At 36.5% G+C, this 21,797-nt stretch overlaps 1 protein-coding gene across 16 annotated transcripts in view; it reads right to left on the reverse strand.

The window, feature by feature from the left end:
- Positions 1–812: 812 nt before the first annotated feature.
- ZMYM2 (zinc finger MYM-type containing 2) overlaps positions 813–21,797 on the reverse strand; it is a 99,471-nt gene continuing 78,486 nt past the window's right edge. For 14 of the 16 annotated variants that reach the window (XM_074816073.1, XM_074816065.1, XM_074816078.1 and 11 more), the window contains 13 exons: positions 21,404–21,569; positions 20,504–20,538; positions 18,369–18,498; positions 18,085–18,200; positions 17,094–17,265; positions 15,311–15,418; positions 13,294–13,388; positions 11,924–12,092; positions 10,870–11,021; positions 6,797–6,911; positions 5,452–5,703; positions 4,962–5,082; positions 813–2,529 (listed from right to left, as the gene is read on the reverse strand). In XM_074816073.1, coding sequence (XP_074672174.1) covers positions 2,337–2,529; positions 4,962–5,082; positions 5,452–5,703; positions 6,797–6,911; positions 10,870–11,021; positions 11,924–12,092; positions 13,294–13,388; positions 15,311–15,418; positions 17,094–17,265; positions 18,085–18,200; positions 18,369–18,498; positions 20,504–20,538; positions 21,404–21,569 — 1,824 coding nt within the window. In that variant the 3' untranslated portion in view covers positions 813–2,336. The remainder of the gene's footprint in view (positions 2,530–4,961; positions 5,083–5,451; positions 5,704–6,796; positions 6,912–10,869; positions 11,022–11,923; positions 12,093–13,293; positions 13,389–15,310; positions 15,419–17,093; positions 17,266–18,084; positions 18,201–18,368; positions 18,499–20,503; positions 20,539–21,403; positions 21,570–21,797) is intronic. The other 2 variants (XM_074816074.1, XM_074816075.1) reach the window with 2 other exon arrangements.

Below are 21,797 nucleotides of genomic sequence, written 5' to 3' on the forward strand. Positions count from 1 at the left end.
ACTTCTGATAAACTTTAGGAAGTATTAATTATTTTCTAATGACACTGAAAATGCATGTCCACTGTTCAACATGCCGTATTAAAAACTGATCTGATTATTTAAGAAATAGCTGTAATCTGATTTTGAGAACAAAAATTTAAAATCTGTTTAAGACAAAACACTCAACACGTACTTAACTTTAGCCCTGATTTAGAGTACTTCAAGCTTCAAGTTGAAAGTTTGAGGTCTTACAGAAGTGTGTTTGTGGTTAAACACTGTTGTAATCAGAGAGTGAGTGATGCCCCTGCTGAAGTACTTGAAGTCTGAACTATAGAGAAGGGGCTGCAAGTGATCCTTATTGCTATTTATCAAAACACTTAAATGGATGCTTAAATTAAATATTTCAAGTTAGGCACATGATGCATTTTAGGCAGGTAATTAGTAATGATGATTCCCATACATAAAATTTAACTTACGGTCAAGTCAGGTGTTCAGCTGGAGGGACCAGAACAAAACCATGATTGCAATTCTTGATTTCATCACTTTTATGTATCATGGGCATATTCTATGGCTGTTGCTTGAAAAAAACAAGCATTAATGAACTAAGTTCTTATGTATTCACTCACAAAGGGAAAAGAGCATTGAAGCTGTTAGCGACCTACTCACTGGCGCTGCATAGTATTTCTTGATTTCACAGGAAGGGTAGAGCCACCAGAAAAAAAACCCCAAAAATTTAACACATACATCTCCATCTACTTTTGAAATAGTGGTATATCTAAAGTTAAAACATACTCATGGACACAGAAGAATAGCAGAAATTTAAATAAACTTGCTTAACAAAACAAAGCAACTGAAGCTTTATTTCTCTATATAGAAAGATGCATCCCTATGTGCATTCTTTTAAGCTAAGGAAAATGAAAAAGCCATGCAGCCCTTGCAAGAAACAAATCCTCAGGTGGTAACATATATACATAGAAAGTTTCCCCTTTAGTAGATGATTCCTCTCAACAGATGCTTAATGCCATTTAGGAGAGCCAAACTTATGACTAGTTTATAGTAGAATATTCTACTACATTTTTTTCAGTACAATAGCAAAACCATCGCATGAACCACCATGTTGCTCACATCAGTTAAACAAGAGCAAGTAACAAAACTTAAGCAACTAAACCTATAATCTGGAAATCAGATTCCTTATGCAAAGTAAGCACAATGAAAGGATATAGAACAAATGAGAGGTCTTTTCTTAAAAAAGTTATCTTCCAACTTTCTGCAACTTCCTATCTCATATGGCTTTTGAATGGAGGCATTAGTTAAAAGAATTTTCCCACCCATAGTCAAGTATTGACTGTATTTAAATACAGCAATGCAAGGACAAACAAAAGTTAAAAATTTTGCATACCATATTACTTTATGTAATACAGCATAAAATCCCTTTTTCTAAGGCTACAAAGGACAGATTTACAGTAATATGAGGTACCAGCATTTATGGTCAGAAAAGTAAAGATGGAAAAGAATTATACAGCATTGTCATCAGACATTTCTTTTTTCTTTTTCTTTTTTTTCCTTTTGTTTCTTTTTGAGGGGTTTTTGGTTTTCTTTTTTACAAAATACATGTCTTGATGACCACATGCTTTAAGTTTATATTCATTTATTTTTATATATATATATATTTTATTTGTAGGGGCAATTGAGAGAGAGTCACAAATAAGGAAAGGACACTAAGGTTTTAATATGGGCAACAAAAAAATGTTTTCACCAGAATAGATTCACATTACAGTACACCAATATTGACAGCATTCTCTTTTGTCTATTTTTGGTACATAAGATGGAATCTCTCTACATAACCTTATAAGGCTTCAGTAACTAAAAAGTAAAAAACCTATTAGTTTACAATTTATTTAAAAATTCTGAAAGACACAGCAAGTTCTAAACTTTAGTAGTGCTACCCATACACAACCATCTGGTTTAAGAACCCATCAAAGGAGCCTCCTTTCAAGGGAGCTTCCAACAACAGAGTTGTGCAACATGGATGTCTCTTACTACAAGGGAAAAAAAAAATTACACATGGCACATTCTCATTCATATTTTGCAATGTAAAAAGTTACAAACATACCTAATCAAATAAATAATAAAAAAAGAATCTGAAATGTGTTTGTTATGTATGCTAAAACCACTATGCAGAATAATGGAAACTTTCACTCACAGACTATTTACATGGTAATACCCAGGTGAGGGTACACACTGCTACAAAACTCATAAAACAAAGGGTAAACTTGAAATGTTTTCCATAGTAAAGGTCTAGCAGCATGACTATATCTAATGCTGTTTGTTTTCTTGATGGTTTTTGGAAGTTTGTTTTAATCTATGTCTTCATCCAGTTCATAATTGTCTTTATCATAAATATCTTTTACTAAAAGAACCCGTACTAGCATATTTTCCAAAGTGTTGCGGTCCAGTGAAGTGGCAGTGTACCAGATGGGACTCTCTGCGGAGACAGAGCACTCTGGTTGCAGATAGAACATGTCCATCCTCTGATTCAGATTCTGTGGGCTACAAGGGGGAAAACACAAGGAGGTTGGAAAAACAGCCTCACAGGACAAAACAGTACCTTAGCAGCTCCAACAACCTGCACAAACAAAACTCTAACTGTACGTAGGCAAGTTACAAAAAAAGAGATTTATGTGGAGAGATGTGGTCTTGTTCATAGGAGCTGTGCTGGGTCTGGCTCAAGTTCAGCCAGTCCTATGTCCTCAATGCAGCCAAAAGCAGACACCTGGGATTTAGCAAGCATACAGGAGACCATAGACTCTTCCAGCTTTCAAAAATTTGCAGATCCAAGACTTGCTAAACCAGAAAATACTTTCCATCTATATTTAGGAAGCCCTGATCAACAGATTTGCAGAGGGCCAACACTGACATCAGTAATTGCTTGCACTGCTGCCTGATAAGCGGCTATCTCTGAATGTAGAGCCTGGGGTTCCCTTGAAAATCAAGGACAGTAGTTCTGAGAGATGCACAGAAATACAACAAGCTAAAATCCCTCCTCCTCCTCTTTTACTTAAAGGGTTGGTTATTGTAAGTCTTAAAATCCCCTAATTCCTGACCCACTGTATTTCGGAGTTTGAGCCAACTCAGACACATCCTCTAAGCCACTAGAGAAGACCCATTTAAGGAAATTCTAGCATTTTGTCCATTTAGGTAAGTCTCAGAAAATAACTTTCAATTCTGCATGTGGAAGTGCTCACTCATGCTCCCTCCTTCATAAACACTGCAGACTTCAGGAGTCAACTCTATTTCACGTTTCTTTGGTAATTTTTTTTTTTTTTAAATAAAGCTTTTAAAATAGAGCTAAAATAAAGGGAAGCTAATCTTCCCAAACTGGCTGATAAAATTTCAGCTGTTGCTCTTTATCTGCTGAGGTGAATGTAGGCTTGTTCTGCTGTCACATAAATCAGATTAAGAGTCAGATAAGAAGCAAAATATGATTAAAGTATTCTAATAATTTAAATATTTTAACCTCCTTCCTACTTTTTTGACAAGCCAGTATTTTTATAGGAACAAGCAATGATGCAGTGTTCACAGCTGTGAATGAGAGGATCCTGAAATTTCAGCTGCAACTGTTCACTGATTTCCAAATGTATTTCAAACAGCTGGCATTACCTTAAATTTTACAATAGTTCTACAATATTACCTTAAATTACAACATTATCTTAAATTTTACAATAGCTTTTAAAGTGTTAAATATTTTATTAAAATTATTTCAAAGACATGAGGTATATGTTATTAGAAGTGGAACCAGGAGAAGCAGTCTGCTGCTCTAGTTAGCAATGGTGACCAATATCTTTAAGACAGCAGGACTTGAAACCACACAGTAAGCAATGCTACAAATGGGGTTAAGCGCATTCTTTTGCCCAGAGTTGAGATTTTTCTAAAGAAAAAAAATATTATTTCTTCTCTCCCCCCTACTGGCTGTGTGACTCATTTCAAAAATCCAGCTTCAACTTTTTAATGATACACCCTCTACAAACCCTGACAGTAGAGTGTGAAGGCAAAAACCTCCCCCCACAACAATCAGAATTAACTGAGTTGATGAAAAACAGGTGCTCACATTAACAGATCACAAGTTACTCTTTACTTGTCTCTCTCTATAACATCATATGCTTGCACTTCTGCCTATGTTGTGCATAAGCTCTTCACCTTTAAGAGTAAGATGCTGTTTCCTAACACGTCTCATACTTAATTTCATTTATTGTGTTGCATATACAACCTGATTTTATTTCTTTGGTATCACTCACCTATGTAACAGAGTTACATAAAATCTACATTAAAATCAGTTGCTCAAATGGCTGTTCCAATTAAAGAAAAGTATTTCCCACGAAATCCTGTTTTCAAACACTTCCAAAACACTTAGATGGTAAATTAAAATTTTTAAAGGGTTTCCTAAGCTTTTCTTTTTGATGTATTCATTTCTGTGCAGATTGGAAGGAAACAAACTATTTCTAAATGCTGGGTTACTGTCAGTAGTATTTTTCTACTACAAAATATTTTAAGCGTGCTTTAAAACTAGATATCTCAGATATCTACACATTTCAGATTCCTGATGACTTAACATGAAGCAAAATCCACTGTCTCAATCCAATTCTTACTGAAGAGACAGTGACCTCACAAACAAAACTCTCAAACAAAACCTACCAGATCCTTTGCTGGTAATTCCCTGCAGAGATACTTGGTGTTTCCAGGTAAGAAAACTGAATCATACTGTCATTCTCAGATGGAGTCCTTGGCAATTAACACTGAAGTACTCTGCTGCTCCTACACTTTCTGCACATCTTGTCCAGATACAGAACTGGATATTTCAATTTTTCAGAAGATCTCAATCCACTCCCTTTGCTTGAGAGTATATTTCATGTTGCATCAAAGCATTTCCCTTTTGTACCTGGTCTACTCTAGACCACTTCTGTATTACCCTGTATCATGCTTACCTTTTAGACAGATAGCACTCAAACATTTTCACAGGACATCTAGCTGGATCAGACGTGTTTTCAATTTGTTCAAATACTGGTTCATCATCTTCATGTTTCCTTTTTCCAGTAGTAATTTTATCTTTAAGAAGAAAATCAACAACATCTAAGCTGTAATGTGAACTTATTTTACATTTTTCAGTAAACTTCCCAGAGTGGGCAGCCCACCAAGTACTGCAAGGCGGTTGCCACAACTATGCATATCTGCAAACTGGAAATGCAACCCACAGCCACCACAAAGACACAGCATTTAGCATGGAGACCAGTGGGCTCAAAAGGATCATTTAACACAGAGACCCTGTAGTCTCCACGGACCACACACTTCAGTTAAAGATCCAGGAGCTGAGAGCTGCTAAACTTTATGCAAAGGCAGATGTCTGGCTCCTGACAAGGCGCCCAGATGTCCCTCAGAGAAGCTCCTGCAATACTTATTTTGGAACTGCCATAGTACCTTCACTATCAGCTCTGCACAGGGAAGACACTTGATATCGAAGACAAGCTTTGCTTTCCAATGTTAGAGGATTTTTTTTCCACTGTCTAAAAACAGTGCCAAAAGAAAGTCTTAAGTGCTGCTCCACTGTTTTTAGGCCAAAATATTTAGTGTTAAAGTAGAACAGAGTATTCAGAAGAGCAACCGGTGAATGTGATCCTAGCTGTTTAATCCTCCACAGGTAATCTTCTTCAACTCGAGAGAATATTGATCCTTTGAAAAAAGAATATTAGAGAAAATACAATGGATTAGCCCATAAACTGTCCAGGTGCAAAAGAATCAAGTTTATATTTACTGTAAAATTTAACAAAACGCTCATGCAAGAAGCCTCTAATAAGCGTATTTAATTATATGTCCGCACCCTCAAAACTACTTCTTAAAGACACAGACACTCCCTGTTCAAGGAAGAGACACCCAATGGGAAATATCAGTATAGGCAATTTCACACAGAACACATTTCTGTGATTACAACAGTATTGCTTACATGTGGGTCCCTCATGCTATTACATAAAAACAAATGTTCAAGGGGTTAATCTTAATCCCTTCATAAGAAGCATATTTTTGAGTTCATCTTACTCTGCTCAGGCAATGCTTCCAAATAGCTCTACCTTCTTCTTTCTTATTAGTAATGGATATCTCACTTGGAAAGCACCCCTGGACCATACCAGGGTATAGGGAGGGCCCTATACAGAGGCTCTTCCAGAGCTATACAGAGGAAAGCCAATATCAAGAAGAGAGTGGAAAAGGGCTGGTAAAGACAAGCCCTCATTCAAGAGACAATTGTGAGAAAGATGGAAGAAAGAGTATTCTGCAGTTCAGCACCAACATCCATCTCCTGGAGAAAATTCCTGTTTTCTCCATGAACTGATAATCCTCCTGAGCAGAAGGACCATAGCAGAGAGTCTTCCCAATCCAGCTGAGAAAGACTAAAATACATAGCTTGTTAGCCCTAGCCACACACAGCCCAGTACCTGCCTGTTTGCTTCCCATCTGGGAAAAAATGGGCAAAAAATAAATTCAGTTTAGGTAAAAAGTACAGGTTGAAGAACAGCTGCTTATTCTAACTTTTTCTCCTAAAAATGTATAGTCAGTTTAAGATCAACAGGCAAAATCAAGTCTTGCAGCATGGATTATGAAGAAACAAGACAATAAGAACAGTTACAGAGTTAATTGAACTCTTAGATGATGTATTTATGATTTTTAATTAATTCTATCACAATGCATAAAATGTTTGTATATATCTACGTGCTTAAGAATACAGAACTATTAAGAGATGAAAAACATACGTGACCAAAAAGAAAATTACCATCTGGAAGTATGCTCGGCTGCCAACTTCTAAGGATTTTATTTAATTCCTGTTCAAACGTCTGGTAGACTGGATCAATAAATATGTTGTCTTTTCGGTTACTTCCATATAAATACTATGGAGAAGAGAGAGGGACAATATTTACAATTCCAGATTAGAATAAATCCTGTGCTATAGGGTTCTTTTTCAGTACAATGCTTTCACTTTTATAAGAAAACCACTATCTAACAATAAAGCAATAACACTTTTCCAATATTTAGCAGTTAAGAGTTACCTCTAATATAACGCATGTTGTAAATTTCTAACTGGATATGAATCACTGATTGATTAGAACTCTAACATTTTTCTCCAAAATTTCCTGTGTGCAACACTGTATCAATGAATGGGGAGTCATTAAAAAACCCCAATTAATTTATCTTTTCTTCTACCTAGGTCTTCAGAGAAAAAAAAATTAGCAAGAATCTGCCATTTTAAATGTGAACTCTGGACACTGACAAAAGCACCTTCAACACGGAGCAAAAAAAACCCCCATATATTTGTGGTAATGATATGCAGCAGCGCAAGAAAAATGATAGAATGGTGCAAGGTGCCTGTCTATTCTGCAATCTAATTAACTTAACCCTCTTGACCTTACAGACAGAAACTCTTTTGAGCCTTTACCAAGAACTAATGGCTGAGGGCTATACTAGTATTTGACATTATCCTCTATGGAAACATTTCTAAGAAACAGAGGATTGGCTTCTTAAATTTTCCACTTCAGTGTTATCTCTGCGTGAACAAGACTGTTGTTAGTGAATACAATAAAAGTGACAGACACAAAAAATGTACTCACTTCTGGAAATAGCATCTATTTCTGTACACATACTTGAAATAACATTAAACACAGCACTCATTTATACTAGGCAGTTCAGCATATCTTGACTTCCTTATCTTTGCACTTGGTTTTATAATAAGGAAAAATGAATGAATATACTTCTTAGAACTCTCCAACACATCTTCATTTAGATAACTATTTTATATGATACACTTAACTAATATTTCAAATCACAATATTCCCCAAAATGTGCTTATTTCTATACATATCAGTTTATAAAGCAATTCTAAACCAGACAATACAGCTTACTGTAGGGTTTGCCCCTCTGTTCCCTGGCACATTTCTCCTCTACAATTTTCTTTTTCTCTGGTTCACATTAAACACTCACACTTAATGCTGGCAGTTAAACTGAAATGACTGAAATCTGGTTCAAAACTAATTCCCACACAAGCCTGTGAGAACTCAACCAAAAATATTTCTGTTTCCTGGTTCAGAGTAAGTGTTTGGCTAAACCCTGACATTCCCAGTAGCAATCTGTGAAGCACCCCAGACCATTAGCACAATGATGTTGTGTGTTGCAGTCTCCCCTGCTACATAATACCTAACAGGCATCTGCAAACCTTCATTTCCACATCATAATGCTGTGCTCTGCTACTCTACAAACTCTAGCAGAGGCAGGATTAGCATAAGCTTTCCACCTGAGATGAGCTCTACCAAAACCACAGCAAAGAGGAAGGAACTGGACATGACTCCGAGTCCCACAGTGGAGAACGGACTGAATCACTGCCCACAGCACCTTCCAACAGACATCTGCCAAGCTCCATCAGCCTGCATTTTGCCTAAACAACGCCATTATTACATGTGCAAAAAACAAAAACAAAAAAACATCAAAACCCCCCAATCTGTACCGGGACAAAGAATGAAGGCCACAATGCAGCAGGGGAGCAAGGCAGGCTAACATCTTCTTCTAGATGAACCCTCTCCACTAGATGCCTGCCTGACCAAGCAACAACCTTTATTTTTAAGTGTGATGTTTTTCAGGATCAGTACTTCAGAGTTATCAAAACCATTATGGAACCATTTCTGGCTGGAAACAGAACAATTTCAGCTGCAAATGAGCATAAACTGAGAAAATGTACCATTTGACTCAGGGACCAGTTTTCTGGAACAGATTTTTCCAAGTGCTTCCTTTAAGAAAAAACAGTTATTTTACAAAGTCAAAAATATAACTTAAGACTTGAAGACTTCTGAGCACTTCCCCTGTGCTCAAACCATATTACACCCATGAGCAAAAGCTCCAACCTGAACCCGTACTTAAGCCACAGTGAGTGCAGTAACACTGGCTGATGGGGAAAGTGCTCTTCTAACCTATGGCTTCTACATTCTCTTCCTTTGAAGAGAAACTTGAAGTTAGCAAAACACTGATGATCTTTGCCACAACTTTATCCTGAAATGGCAACATTTAGTCTCCTCTGAGTTCCTTCTGAGATAAAGAGACAATACCTTTTACACAGTAGCAATTTATTCTGTCAGGAGCACCCACATCAGGGTTGTCAGATAGGAAGAAGGACTAAGAAAATACTAGAAGGCAACGGAGTATTGTTGCACACAGAGACAACTACGTTGCATTTAGTGTACCACTAACTTGTTTAAACCTGTTTGTTCAGAAGGGTAACACATACCCATATACATCACATACCCATATACAGACAATTTGCCATTAGCACACAGATATTGGCTGCAACCCTTGACAGCTCATGTGCTTACATGTTTCTATCCCTCACTTGCTGTCTGTGAAACACAAACTCCTCAGAACAGGGCACATCTACCTGCCAGTCAGAATAGCAGTGGTACAACTGGGCAAATGAAATGGAGCTGTTAAAATCACCTGAACTAAATACTGGATGCTAAGTATAAGCAATAATTACAGTAAAGTGACCACAAATTGTTCCTCTAATTTTCAAGAATTGTGTATGTGTATTAGGATCATGATAATTGCTTTGTGCCACACAAATTTTGGTTCTGATGAGAAGAAAAAGTTTTACATATAACTAGCTTTCACAGTAGGCAAAATAAACAATGTCAATGGCACAAAGAGTGAAAGAAAAAAAATTTAGTTCAGTTCCATTTTATAAACACATACCTCACTTTGTGTTAGCATTTATCAGCTTAATATGAGTATTTTCAATTCAACAGAAAGATACAGAGAAACAGTATATCATGCAAGTGCAGAAGCAGAAAGCTAGCTGAATTTGAAACATGCCTTGTAGCAATATTGACTAAAATGCCAAACAATGAATGCTCGCTTCTCAAATTTCAACCATGAAGTAAAGATATCAACTCCTTAATTTTGCATACTCGTAACACAGAAAAATTAGTGGAGGTACTATTTATTTTAAAAAGATTTTGATTACAAATTTGTTATTTGATTCAAGTCCTCTGCTGTAAGTATGAAACAGTTGAAGCAGGATTGCAAAGCCTGTGAACAGCTTGCTTTCCGCGTCATATACATTTTTCATCGCCTTTAACTTGAATGAAATTTTCTGTTCTCAGCTCTGAAGACTGCTTATTTCATCTATGATTTGCCTTAGGTACCAAAAATTAAGATAGCCTCTATGTAAAAGATAAGCTGTGGAATAGCTGTTCTAATTATCCAGTAATATGTTACTGCCTTCACATATGATACATCTAAACTGACTCCCTTTATCTTCAAAATACGATGTAATTACAATTTGTGGGGAGGGTGTGGAAGACAGTCAATATAGCAGAATTTCCTGCACTCTGCAAAAAAGCCTGACTTCCCACAGTCTGCAATATTGAGTAAATCACTCTCCCAAAAAGACACTTCAAATAGCTTGTTTCCACTATAAGCTAAGTAAATGAATTAGTAAAACATTTACAGACAATGCCTTGCCTCATTCTGTTTTTGCTTTAAGCCATCTTTAGCAAACAAAATGCAGCACAGCATTTGGAAAAACTGTCATTTCAGACTGCAAATTCCTTGCTTCAACCTAGAAAGAAGCTTAAAATTATTACAATATACCAGTTTGCATTTGAGTTTTCAGGATGGGTCTGCAAACTCATTTCCTATACAGCTTTCTACAATGTGATTTACACACAGCAGCCTGTGTTCCAGATCATGGTCATTATATTAAGAATAGCTCCTAGCCAGTAAATCCATATTATCTCCATTCTTCCACTGAAATGGGTTACAGTCAAATCAGCAGCTCTACTTCCCATCTCTACAGCCTCTACTAACCTCCTGAATCCCAAGACACAGATAATAGATGCTGTCAGGTGCATAGTTCTCTCCATTTGGCCTTCGAATTTCATTGACAAAATGTGTCAACCCATAGTTTAACTCAGCTGAAGTATGTGATAATAGATCTTCCTTTAATTTCACAGACTTTGCTGTAAAATAGAGAAAAAATTCTACATTATACAACAGAATTATTACACAGTGAGGGTGGGATGGGGTATTTTTGGACTAGAAAGTGGGAAACTGACTTGATGTCCTCTCCACTAACTAATGAACAAGTCCAAATGTACTTAAGTAGTTCAAATATTAGGTCTGTATTAAAATAAACAAGGCTATCAGAGTAAAGTCTAGCTAACCAAATGCAGTATCACTCACTGACTAATGTACTGTCATGCACAGCTGAGGATGACAGAGAAGTGACCCAAGATGCTGATGTGAAGACAGTGCTGTAGAGGGAGACCTTCAGGGGAAACAGCATTTTCCAAAGATCCAACAGCATAATGCAAGTGTGCTAAGATGCATGTGGGAGCTGAAGAACAGCAGGAGTAGCAGCAATCCCCCTTTTTCCTCACAGTACAAAAGTACACACAGAGGAGCATCGCAGAAAGAGAACAAGGCTCCACAGGAGCAAAGGCCACCTCATGTCAGAGCTCCACAGCCAGGTAATGCCAGCCTCACATGAAGATCTCTTTTGAGGACAAAGAGTAGGATGCCCCTCCCTTGCAATTTAGAAGTCGAGAAAAAGTGCGAACTCCAAGGCAAGTTAGGAAACCAGGATGCAAACAAAAAAATCAAAATGGTCACAGAAAGTCAGAAGAGCCAGGAACGTGCTGTCCTGGCTTGCATGAGAAGTACGAGACCCAGCATTTTGAACCAAGTAGGGAAAACTAGGAAAAGGAGTTTGGTAACTCTGATGTAAAATAATGCCAGACATTCTAAGAACATTAGGGACATGTGAAAACCTCTATTAAAAATTCCAGCTGAAAATCAGACAAGTACAGAAATTCTCCCTACCAAGTAAGAAGCTGGATGACAGATTTTTAGAAATACTTACTTGGTTTCAGTTCCTCTAATTCTGGAAGCTCTTCATCTAAATACTGAGACTTTACCCAGTGCTTCCACGCATTTACACCATACGCGTATTTGAATGGAAAACTACACTCTGAGTTTTCAGAGCTGTCATCATGAGCCTGGTATCCTGACACCGCTTTCCTCTTCACCCCCTGCCATTGAAACACAGTGGTTAACACTGCTGAGAGCCACTAATGGCAATAACACAGAAGCTGGGCAGAATAAGCAAGCTGCAGGCCAAATTACAAACTGAATGTTCAGTGCAAAGAAACACATGCTTCATTCAGCAGGTAGTTTCTGTGTTGACCATACTTCTAAGGACGGTATTTACTTAAGCTGACAGACATTTCTAAGTTGCCTTTCAAACTGGTTCCTAACAGAATAATTTTTGATAATGGAGTTGCTGTATTGGTTATATCATATTAAGCAATGATATTAAACACATGATGCACCAAATAATTCGGTGTATTTATAGAATTTCATTGTGTTAACATACAGGAAGTTAAAGATGCTACAAATTTATGTCAGAAGGTCAACTTCTAAGCTCAAATGAACCCATGAACCCATCAGTGGAAAAGCCAGCACTGGTCCCAAATTAAAGCACGTCCAACAGTGGACATGCGGATAATGTCCAGCAGATAATACTGACAGTTTAGACTTCAAATTTAGAACTAGAAAGACACATTTATTCTTAGAAAGTTTTACTGGAAGTTGGCTGGTTTTTTTAAAGCTGCGATATCTACTGCAATTATTGCAACAAAACCATTTCAGCTTTGTGCAAGGCACCAAAAACTCTACTTCTTATTAGTTTCCTTCTAAATAAAAGAATATGGCTAATTTATTTGCAAAATCTAAGCTAAGATTTTTGACTGAAAATAAAATCTGGGAAAATTACAAGCAAATAAAAAAATTTTTTTAAACTATTTTATATAGGAGATGTTATAGCTCCCATTATAAGCCATGGTAATGCCAACATTCTTCCAGTTTATTATCAAATTAAACACCGAGACAGCTTCGTTCAAAGTAGAAGGTAAAAAAGCTTTACACTAAGAGTACAGTAAGTATACACACACCAGCACATTTCATCAACACTTCTACCAATGTGAAGCAAAAATGGGATCAGAGTTTAGAAGTCACACTCCTATTAAAACCAACAGTTAACTGCAACAGACATACAACTGAAATAATTTTATTATTTGAAATACATCAATTTACATCATAAAGACAGGATATTAGGTATGAATAGGTAGGAATACGTTTAGAGCAGTATGAGAACTGGAAAAAAAACCTGGCATGTTTTTGCCCACTTAAATATTGTGGTTTTGATTTTTTTTAATAGCATGACAAAATTACCTTCTTTTTGGACCGAGGCCTTGGCTGTTCCTCATATTCTTCCCCAAAAACAGGAGGTAACAAGAACTCATTTTCTGTATCAAGTTCCTCAGTTGCTGAAAATACATTAACAGAAACTTACTTCTAAACATCTTTTGAATAATATTGGTTTGAAAAATCAATAAACCATATCACTGTGCATTAACATACCAGGTCCACAAAAGCACACATATAAACATTACCAAAGACTGGATTTCAGTGAGACGAGATAAACCTATTCTTATTTTGAAAGTAAGACAAAGCTATAAAAATGTTTATTTCTAAATAAATTGTAAAGGACACAATGCTCATCACTTTCAAGCACTATCACAAGTCACTAAGGCATTTCTTACTATGGACCCTTATACAATTTTTCCTGCCTAGGCAGTCTTTGGTATTAAGATGTTGGCATTACGGTGAGAATGAGCAGCTACGAGTGGAAAACATACAAATTAACTTACTACATGCACTTTATGTATTTCCATCATTTCTATTCATGTTTCATATTTTATATAGCACATTCTACTTGGTTAAAAACATTAAGAATCAGAATGTAAACTCTTTCAGAGAAACTTGTTTTAGTCTGTATTATATACAAGTGGTGGAGGACTAGCTCATGATGGATATTACAGTAATTTTGGTAAACAGATACATGGCAATATGTTAAAATACTATTTATTTATTTAACATTTCAGGGGTAAGATAAAAGACTATTTCAGGCAACAGAGCAGAATGAGACAACATATGAATGGATTTAATGTACCAATTTCCACCCTTATTTACTTTACTGAAGACAGTTCATCCCTCATTTAGCCATCAAATAATGTCTTCACTCAAAACTGAATGCTCTTCTGATAGCCTGATTTCAACATCTTACTACTCAAGTCACCAAACTGGTCCAAATGACTTACATGCAAAGACTTAAGAACGCTGCCCTAGACTAAGCACCAGTCCTTCTCCTGCTACCGCAAAGAATCTTACCTCAGAAGCACTTCAATACAATCAGTATCTACTACAAACCACTATTACTTACTATTCCACTTTATTTTTTTTCTCTCATGTACCAAGCCTCACTTATAAAGAGGGCTAAAAATCTAGTGTGCATCTGGTTAATAAACTTCCTAAGACTAAGAAGGTCAGACTAACCTCTAGACTTGAATTTAAATTACACATACAGCAAATTGAGAAACCCAGTCTGGGCATCTAGCATGGATATTTATGGCAAAAGGAGACTTTCAACATCAGATATAGAAGCTACCCAGAGGATGTATAAGAGTTACATGTCCAAGAGAAGCTATGTCAAGGGAGACACTATCTACAACTAGGAGCATGCTTGGATCTTGGATTGATTAGGACATGGTGTAAGGAAACAGACAATGTTGCCTGCATTATGTACAGTAGTAGAAATTGTAATACATAAAACCAAGACCTTCTTTCAAGAAAGGTCTCAAAGTAGTGATTTTCCTGATAATTCAGGTAAACACTACCTTTTTCAAATATAGGTATGGACATTAACAAGACACTAAAAGGTAACAGGAGTGATGTGCAGCATACCAGCTTGCAATTTTCTAACAAACTTGAGTGGGAAATTTGCCTTTTTGTCATTTCTGCTCTAAATCATCATTTCCCATGGAAATATGTGGTGATTGAAAAGTGCATTCATTACTGTTTTCCATGACACATGCCATCTGAGACTTTGAGCCTTTGAAACAGCTTTCCTAAATCCATGTCCAAAACCAAGTGATGTAGCCAAGTTTGTTTGTGAAAGGTTAATTCCCCCTTTTCTTTGCATTGTCCTTCAAATACTGTATTTAGAAAGATGGAAGAACTAATTCAGAAGTCCCTAATCTTGCAAAGACATGGCAGTTTTACCTAACAGTCAGTCAAGTGGATCTTGCAATCAAAAAGCTTCTCTGAAAGGATAATGAAACAAAGTACAACGGTTGCCCACAATGTCTATTGTTGCCCACAATATTTATTAAAATCACAGACAAAATACCTCTTGGAAAGTCTATTTCAATATCAAGGTCTGGTTCATACGGAACATCAGGCAAGCTTGTTCGTGACTCTGCTTCTGAGTTTAGTATATTTGACTCAACTATCACACCTGTTTAAAAAAAAAAAAAAAAAGGAAAAGCTCTCATTACTTTAACCAATACATGGATTAGTCAAAACACGGCACATGTAGAGCATTACAAACTGCCTGGTTCTAAAGCTGCTTTTTCTGCTCATCACCATCCTATGTTTTGTTGGTTTTGGGATCTCAGATTTACTTCTCCAATCTGAACAGAAAAGATACTTACTAGCCCATCCGTCCTTCATTAAGATGAACCAGCAAAGCACGTGTATAGAAAATCAAATACTGGCGAATCTGGATCACATCAACCAATCACAGAATTCAAAGAAGCTTGACAAACCTAACTATCTATTTTTCTACATGATTCTGCCTGTAACAGAACAGACATTCAAGTCTGTAAAAGAGATCCTACAAAAGCAAACAAGGCAGGCAGGCAGGCAGAAACAAAAGCTTGACCTCTTTCCAATTTATGGCAAAGACATTTCTCCAAATTCAGTTCTCTGCAAATGAGCAAGCTCTGATCCCATAAATCTACTCATTCAGCTAGCTTAGAGCTTAGCAAAAGACAGCAAGGAACTGCAAATGGCAACCTTGTAGCAATACCAGAAATGTCCAGCTCTAGTGGGGAAAGAAATGGCAAACAATAAGCCTCCTGGCCTCCTATATACCAGCCCCAAGGCATAAGTTCATGTCATTTATCAACATCTTTTGAGACATCTGTTCAAAGAGCTTAAAAAAAAAACCCAACAAACAACCACCAAACCCCAAAATTTCACCAGAGTGATGGAAAAACCTTAAAATCTAGCTTTTGGAATAGAAGTCAAATTCTCCTACAAAGATACAGAAGAGACTTGAGGATTTCAGCAGGCAGAGACAAGAAAGAGGGTCAAAGAGCACTCTGAAAATATCATTACAGGATACACGGAATTTTTTGATCTTCAGCTGTAAAGTTGTCCCTGACAGTTCTCTCCTTTAAGGTGGGATGACAACCCATTTCAGCATCACAACCCCAATGATCTATCAGCTGATGCATTGCTATCTTCAAAGAGATGATACTTGCAGGTCAGGATCAAGAGTGAAAGCATCATTAGATCCCGTGGTTTTGATGACCACAGTTCTATTTGTGAAATTATGTTTGTCTTAGTTTTAAGTCTCCACTTCTCCACACTCCATGTAAAATGTGCCTAGTAACGTGTTACTACAAAGATATCAGACCCATGTCATATCTCATCTTGTTCAGAGAAAGCTGTTTTCACTCCTTAAGACACAGCTAGAGATCACCTTCCCTAAACTTTTGACTTGGGTTTTTCTGGGAGGAAAAATTGATTGATTTTGGCTTGGTATGAGTTACACTGAGAAGAAAACCTGTGCCTGCAATCTTGGATTACTGCTTGCCATCAGCCAAGCAGCTGGCACAAGCGAATGGAATGCCTGTGTTTTTAAAGACAGAGGTCTGGTACAGAACACTGAAGTGACACAACAGGCTTCAGAAAGTTTTCTGTACTTCAAATGTGCTAAAATGATCTTTTAAAATGTTTAAAAGAATTAAGATTTCAACTTAATGTAAGAACTCAATAATAGCACTGTTGTAGTCAAAGAATCTTTCCCTAAATTAAAAGAAACCAGCCACCTTCCTCTCGATTCACACACACCCACACACACCCCCCAGCACTCCAAAGAGCCAAAAACTCAGCAGGAAACTCACTGGACACATCAGAAGCTTCACCTTTTCCATCATGTTCAGATACCATCTCTGACAAGTTCAGTAGCTCAGTTTCCAGAGGATTTGAGGGCACTTTTTCCCTCAGCTCTTCTATTGCTGCAAGGATTTTCTCACTGCTATCCAGAGTAGTAGGCAAGAAAACTGGAACTGGCACCTATGCAGACAGGGAGGAAGAGATAATTAGAAAAAATGCTGCAACAAAGCATCAACAGCAGTCAACACAGAAACAAACTCTACACCCCTCTTCTAAAAGACAGAGTTAACACAGATTACAAACATACCACTTCAGTGTGGGCTAACAAAAAAATGTTGACATTTGAAAAAAATTCAATATAATTCAATTCAATTGAAAAAATTCAATATAAATGATTGAGAAGGGAAAGCAGGAAAGGATACAGAAAAAATATGACAAAATATAGCAGATCAAAGTAAGAACAGAAGGTACTTTGGGGCTTCAAACCTGTCTAACTTCAGACTAACAGTTTGGAGAAAGCAGCATCCTGTTTTAGTGGCCTGCTTGTGAAACATGGAATTTTAGGCATTCAGGAGGTTTTTTTCTACCATTTGGATGAAATTTGGTACCTAAGTGATAACAAATTTAACTTAGAGTTATTTTCTTTTGCTGGCACAAGGTTCATTTATTTTGCTGCTCTTCCTTCTGTTTATCCCACCCTGCCATCCCTCCCCAACACAATCTTTCAATTTCCCCGTTACCAGAACAAATCTTGCTGTTTAACACTTATTCAGCAAACTCGAAAGTATCACTCAGAATTGTTCCTAAAAAGTTCAGCAGCACAAGACCTTTCACACTGAAAGCAGGCAGATAGGTCCTAAGGAACAATCATTCTAATGCTTTTTCCATAAACAGTGCTGCAGCATCTGTCCAGAATGAGAACAGTTAACACCACAAAGTGGTCCCACACATGCACGTGAATGGATTCCAACTTAAAAATGAAGCTAAAGTCTCACTTACAGGAACAGGAACTGTTGTAGGAACAGGAACATTTTGACTATACATGTTCATAGGCACCGGAACATAGACAGGTACAGGAATAGGCACTGGGACATACTCTTTTTTCCAATCATCTTCTATTAAAAGAAAAAAGAAAAAGGCAAACACTGCCAGGTACTTAAATATATTTTACACCTGCAGTTTAGGGAAAAAAATCAGAACATTTGCGATATGTTCCAATACAGTAACAGTTAAAAAAATCTGCAATGAAGAAATGAGTAGTTCCACTACAGTTCAAGAGTTACCTGTCTGACAAGATTTTGTTTGCATATGAGGTTTACAGTATGTGGCTTTCGTCATTGTCAAAGGCTTGCAAAGAACTGCCTTGTTCTTCATTTCTCTGTTAGGTGTTGGAGAAGGTGGTGGTGCTGAGCCCTACAGACAAGCAAATAAAAGAGAACGTGCTGTCGCAACACACTGATTTCAACACAAAATTCTTGATTTAATGTATCAGTTGACACTTTTCATGTATGAGATACTGAAGAGGAAGCTCACAACAACACAATAGCACCAACTATTATTCTTTAATTGCAAGCTATTCTACATTTCTAGTAATGAGCTGCCATTGTAAGGAATCTAACACAGTTTTATTTCACTTATATATTTCACTCTTACAAATTGCTTTGATTAACAGCTTCTGGCTTTTTTTTTTACTTAAAATTTAAGATACTCTTAAGATATTCCTTTTTACATTTTTGTTTAAATGAAAGTGCAATTTAAGCTGTTTTAGAACTTAAAAAATAATCTTAGCTGTAAGAAGAATTCACTATAAGTAGCATAACAAACTTTTGGCTCAAAGTCTAACCTTCTTGAACTATACTATAGTCCAAAGATCACATTTAAAAAAAATGTCTTTCTAAATAAAATATTATTTCTAAACAATTTTGTAATACCTAATGTATGAACTTCGAGCTCCCCCTGCTGGCTCTACAACAGTGACAATAAATACTCGGGAACATCACATAACGTTCAAACTGCATCCTTACAAGTCAACAGGTAAAAACACTCTTGTTCCTGACATGGTTTTTGTCCCCTAGCACCTGTTTTAGAACATGATTTGAGAAACAGTCTGTCACTTTTATTTGTCATGTGTAGTAAGACAAGCCCCACATATCCTTTTAAATATGAAAAGAAAGTCATAGAAACACAGAATCACAGAATGGTTTGGGTTGGAAGGGACCTTTAAAGATCATCTAGTTCCAAGCCCCCTGCCATGGGCAGGGACACCTTCCACTAGACCAGGTTGCTCAAAGCCCCGTCCAACCTGGCCTTGAACACTCCCAGGGAGGGGCATCCACAACTTCTCTGGGGCAACTTGTTCCAGTGTATCACCACCCACACAGTAAAGAACTTCCTTTCTTATATCCAATCTAATCTAAATCTACCCTCGTCATAAGAACAGCAGTATACTATTTAACAGGTATACACTTTCGAAAATATAAAAAAAAAATACTGTATCACAAATAGCTTTTATATTATCTTTTAAAATTTATGGACTGAACAGCACTAGAAGCTATTAAACATAAAATACTAGATGTTTCTAATCTGATAGTTTAGCTTGTCTGATGTCTCTAGTTACCTAAGCAATCTTATTTTCTGTGGTTTTCATTAATATATTTTATAACACCATCAAAATACTTTCATTTAAATCTAAGATTTACCTTACAGAAGACTTTTGCATTAAAAAGTTGAGCCAATTTTTTCATGGAAAAATAGGCACTTCTGAGATCTTCCATGAGACAAATAAATCAAAACAAAACTAAGTTTCAAACAAAATACACTAAGCTAACAAAAAAAAATTAATAACACTTTTGACAAGCTGACAAAAACTGAAACTCATAATGACAGGCTGCTGCTCTACTCATGATCCCCACCTTCCCAGACAGTGATCCTGCAAAAGGTTATGCTTCCTCACTCTGTCACCTGCAGCAATCAGACTTTCAACATTAATTATTCTACTCTTAGGAATTATAATTTAAGATCTGAAGCTTTATTTTCAGCCTTTCAATGCTGAGATGCAACCTTAATATTTTAACTGATCAGAGAAATTATCTTCCCTTTCTATACTCACCTAAACTGTGAATAAGATACACATAGTTTGTGGATTAACTTTTAAGCAACACTTTCATGCACTATAGATGTAAAATACATGGATCATGATTTGGTTTCCCAGAAGACATTGAAAAGACAAAATATGAACTTTTAAAAATTTAATTTCAACTACTGATGTGAAAAAGACTAAAACCCTCCACAAATTTAGCGTACTATCATTCAAAGATACTAATTTTTTTGTTTTTAATAGCATCCCTTTAAGCCACCAGGATCTCACATTTCAAATACATCTAATTTTGTTATATATATGTTAAACATATGTACTTACTGTTATTTTTGTTCGTGGGGTTTGACAGCCTTGATCTAAAAAGGTAAAAAAAGATTTTTTAGAAATTTTTTCCCTTTTTCAGAATCAAAGCAAATTTCAGTAAGCAACTCAGACAACGTCCATCATCAGATAACATTAACACCCCTGATTAGTACTGTATCACAGGTGTGAACCGCAAATAAGACTTATCATTCATAGGCACCTCACTACTCTGGCATTGAACTTACACAAAAGTGAACACTAAATCAGTGCTCCATCCAGATGTGAATATAGCCTCCTTCAGAAAAGTAAATACCAAAACGTTGGAGTATGAAAATGGCCATATAAAGAAGTTGTGTTGCTATAAATACATTTAAAAAGCCGATTTATTTGAACTTTGCCTGACTTGCCATTTAAACCACGTAAACATGCATTCAGTCGCCATCAGCAAATTTACACAGTACCTATTGTTAACAGAAAGAAAAAAAAAAGAGCAATGTATTTCTCTTATCTAGATACTTTCATTCCATTCTCATCTAGTTTCCATTTCATTTATTTCCATTTAATGTATTTCTTTTTTAATTCTTAGTACATTTATCTGCTCTCTGTAACCAAAACACATTTTGAGAAGAAGTTATTTCCACAGAGCAAGTATTGACAAACTGGAGCACAATGAAAGAGGAAAACATTTTCTGTCCCCATGATGACACAACACTAAAATTATGCTTAACTTAAAGAGATTTGGTTTTTTAAGAAGTGATTACAAAACTGTTTGATTACCTGAAAATGTTTCAGCTCTCATGATAAAACAGAGTCTCTAACACAGTTTATTGCAACAAATAAATAATTCATGCAGCTTTAAATTTTTCATTTAAAGGAAGTATCTTGTTTGCCATTCAGCAGCCATAAAGCAGCACGTACCATAGTGTAAGTTCTCAGGTCCTTTTTGGGTTGCCAGATTTGGTTCATTTTGTTGACAGTAGAAACGGAGCAAACAGTGCTGATCACAGAAGTGTTTCATTTCACCACGCCACTGCACTTTCTCTTTTAGAGTTCCTTGAGACTTACAACAGTCACATCGTGCAGCCTTAATGCAAAGGAAGATTTTGACATTTTTAAACAAGCCGTGGAAAAAAACCTATTTCTACATTTTAAAAGGTTATGTTTTTAAGAGTACTGAAGAATCATTATCGCTACACAGATATGTCTTGCTCATGTAGGCTCTATGATAGTTACACTACCTTCTAACCTGTGTATACAGGCACATCTGGCATTTTATTTTCAATTGTTTGCTGGGGGTTAACAGCCACAATGA

The sequence above is a fragment of the Strix aluco genome, chromosome 2, assembly GCF_031877795.1.
Source record: "Strix aluco isolate bStrAlu1 chromosome 2, bStrAlu1.hap1, whole genome shotgun sequence".
Lineage (NCBI taxonomy): Eukaryota > Metazoa > Chordata > Aves > Strigiformes > Strigidae > Strix > Strix aluco.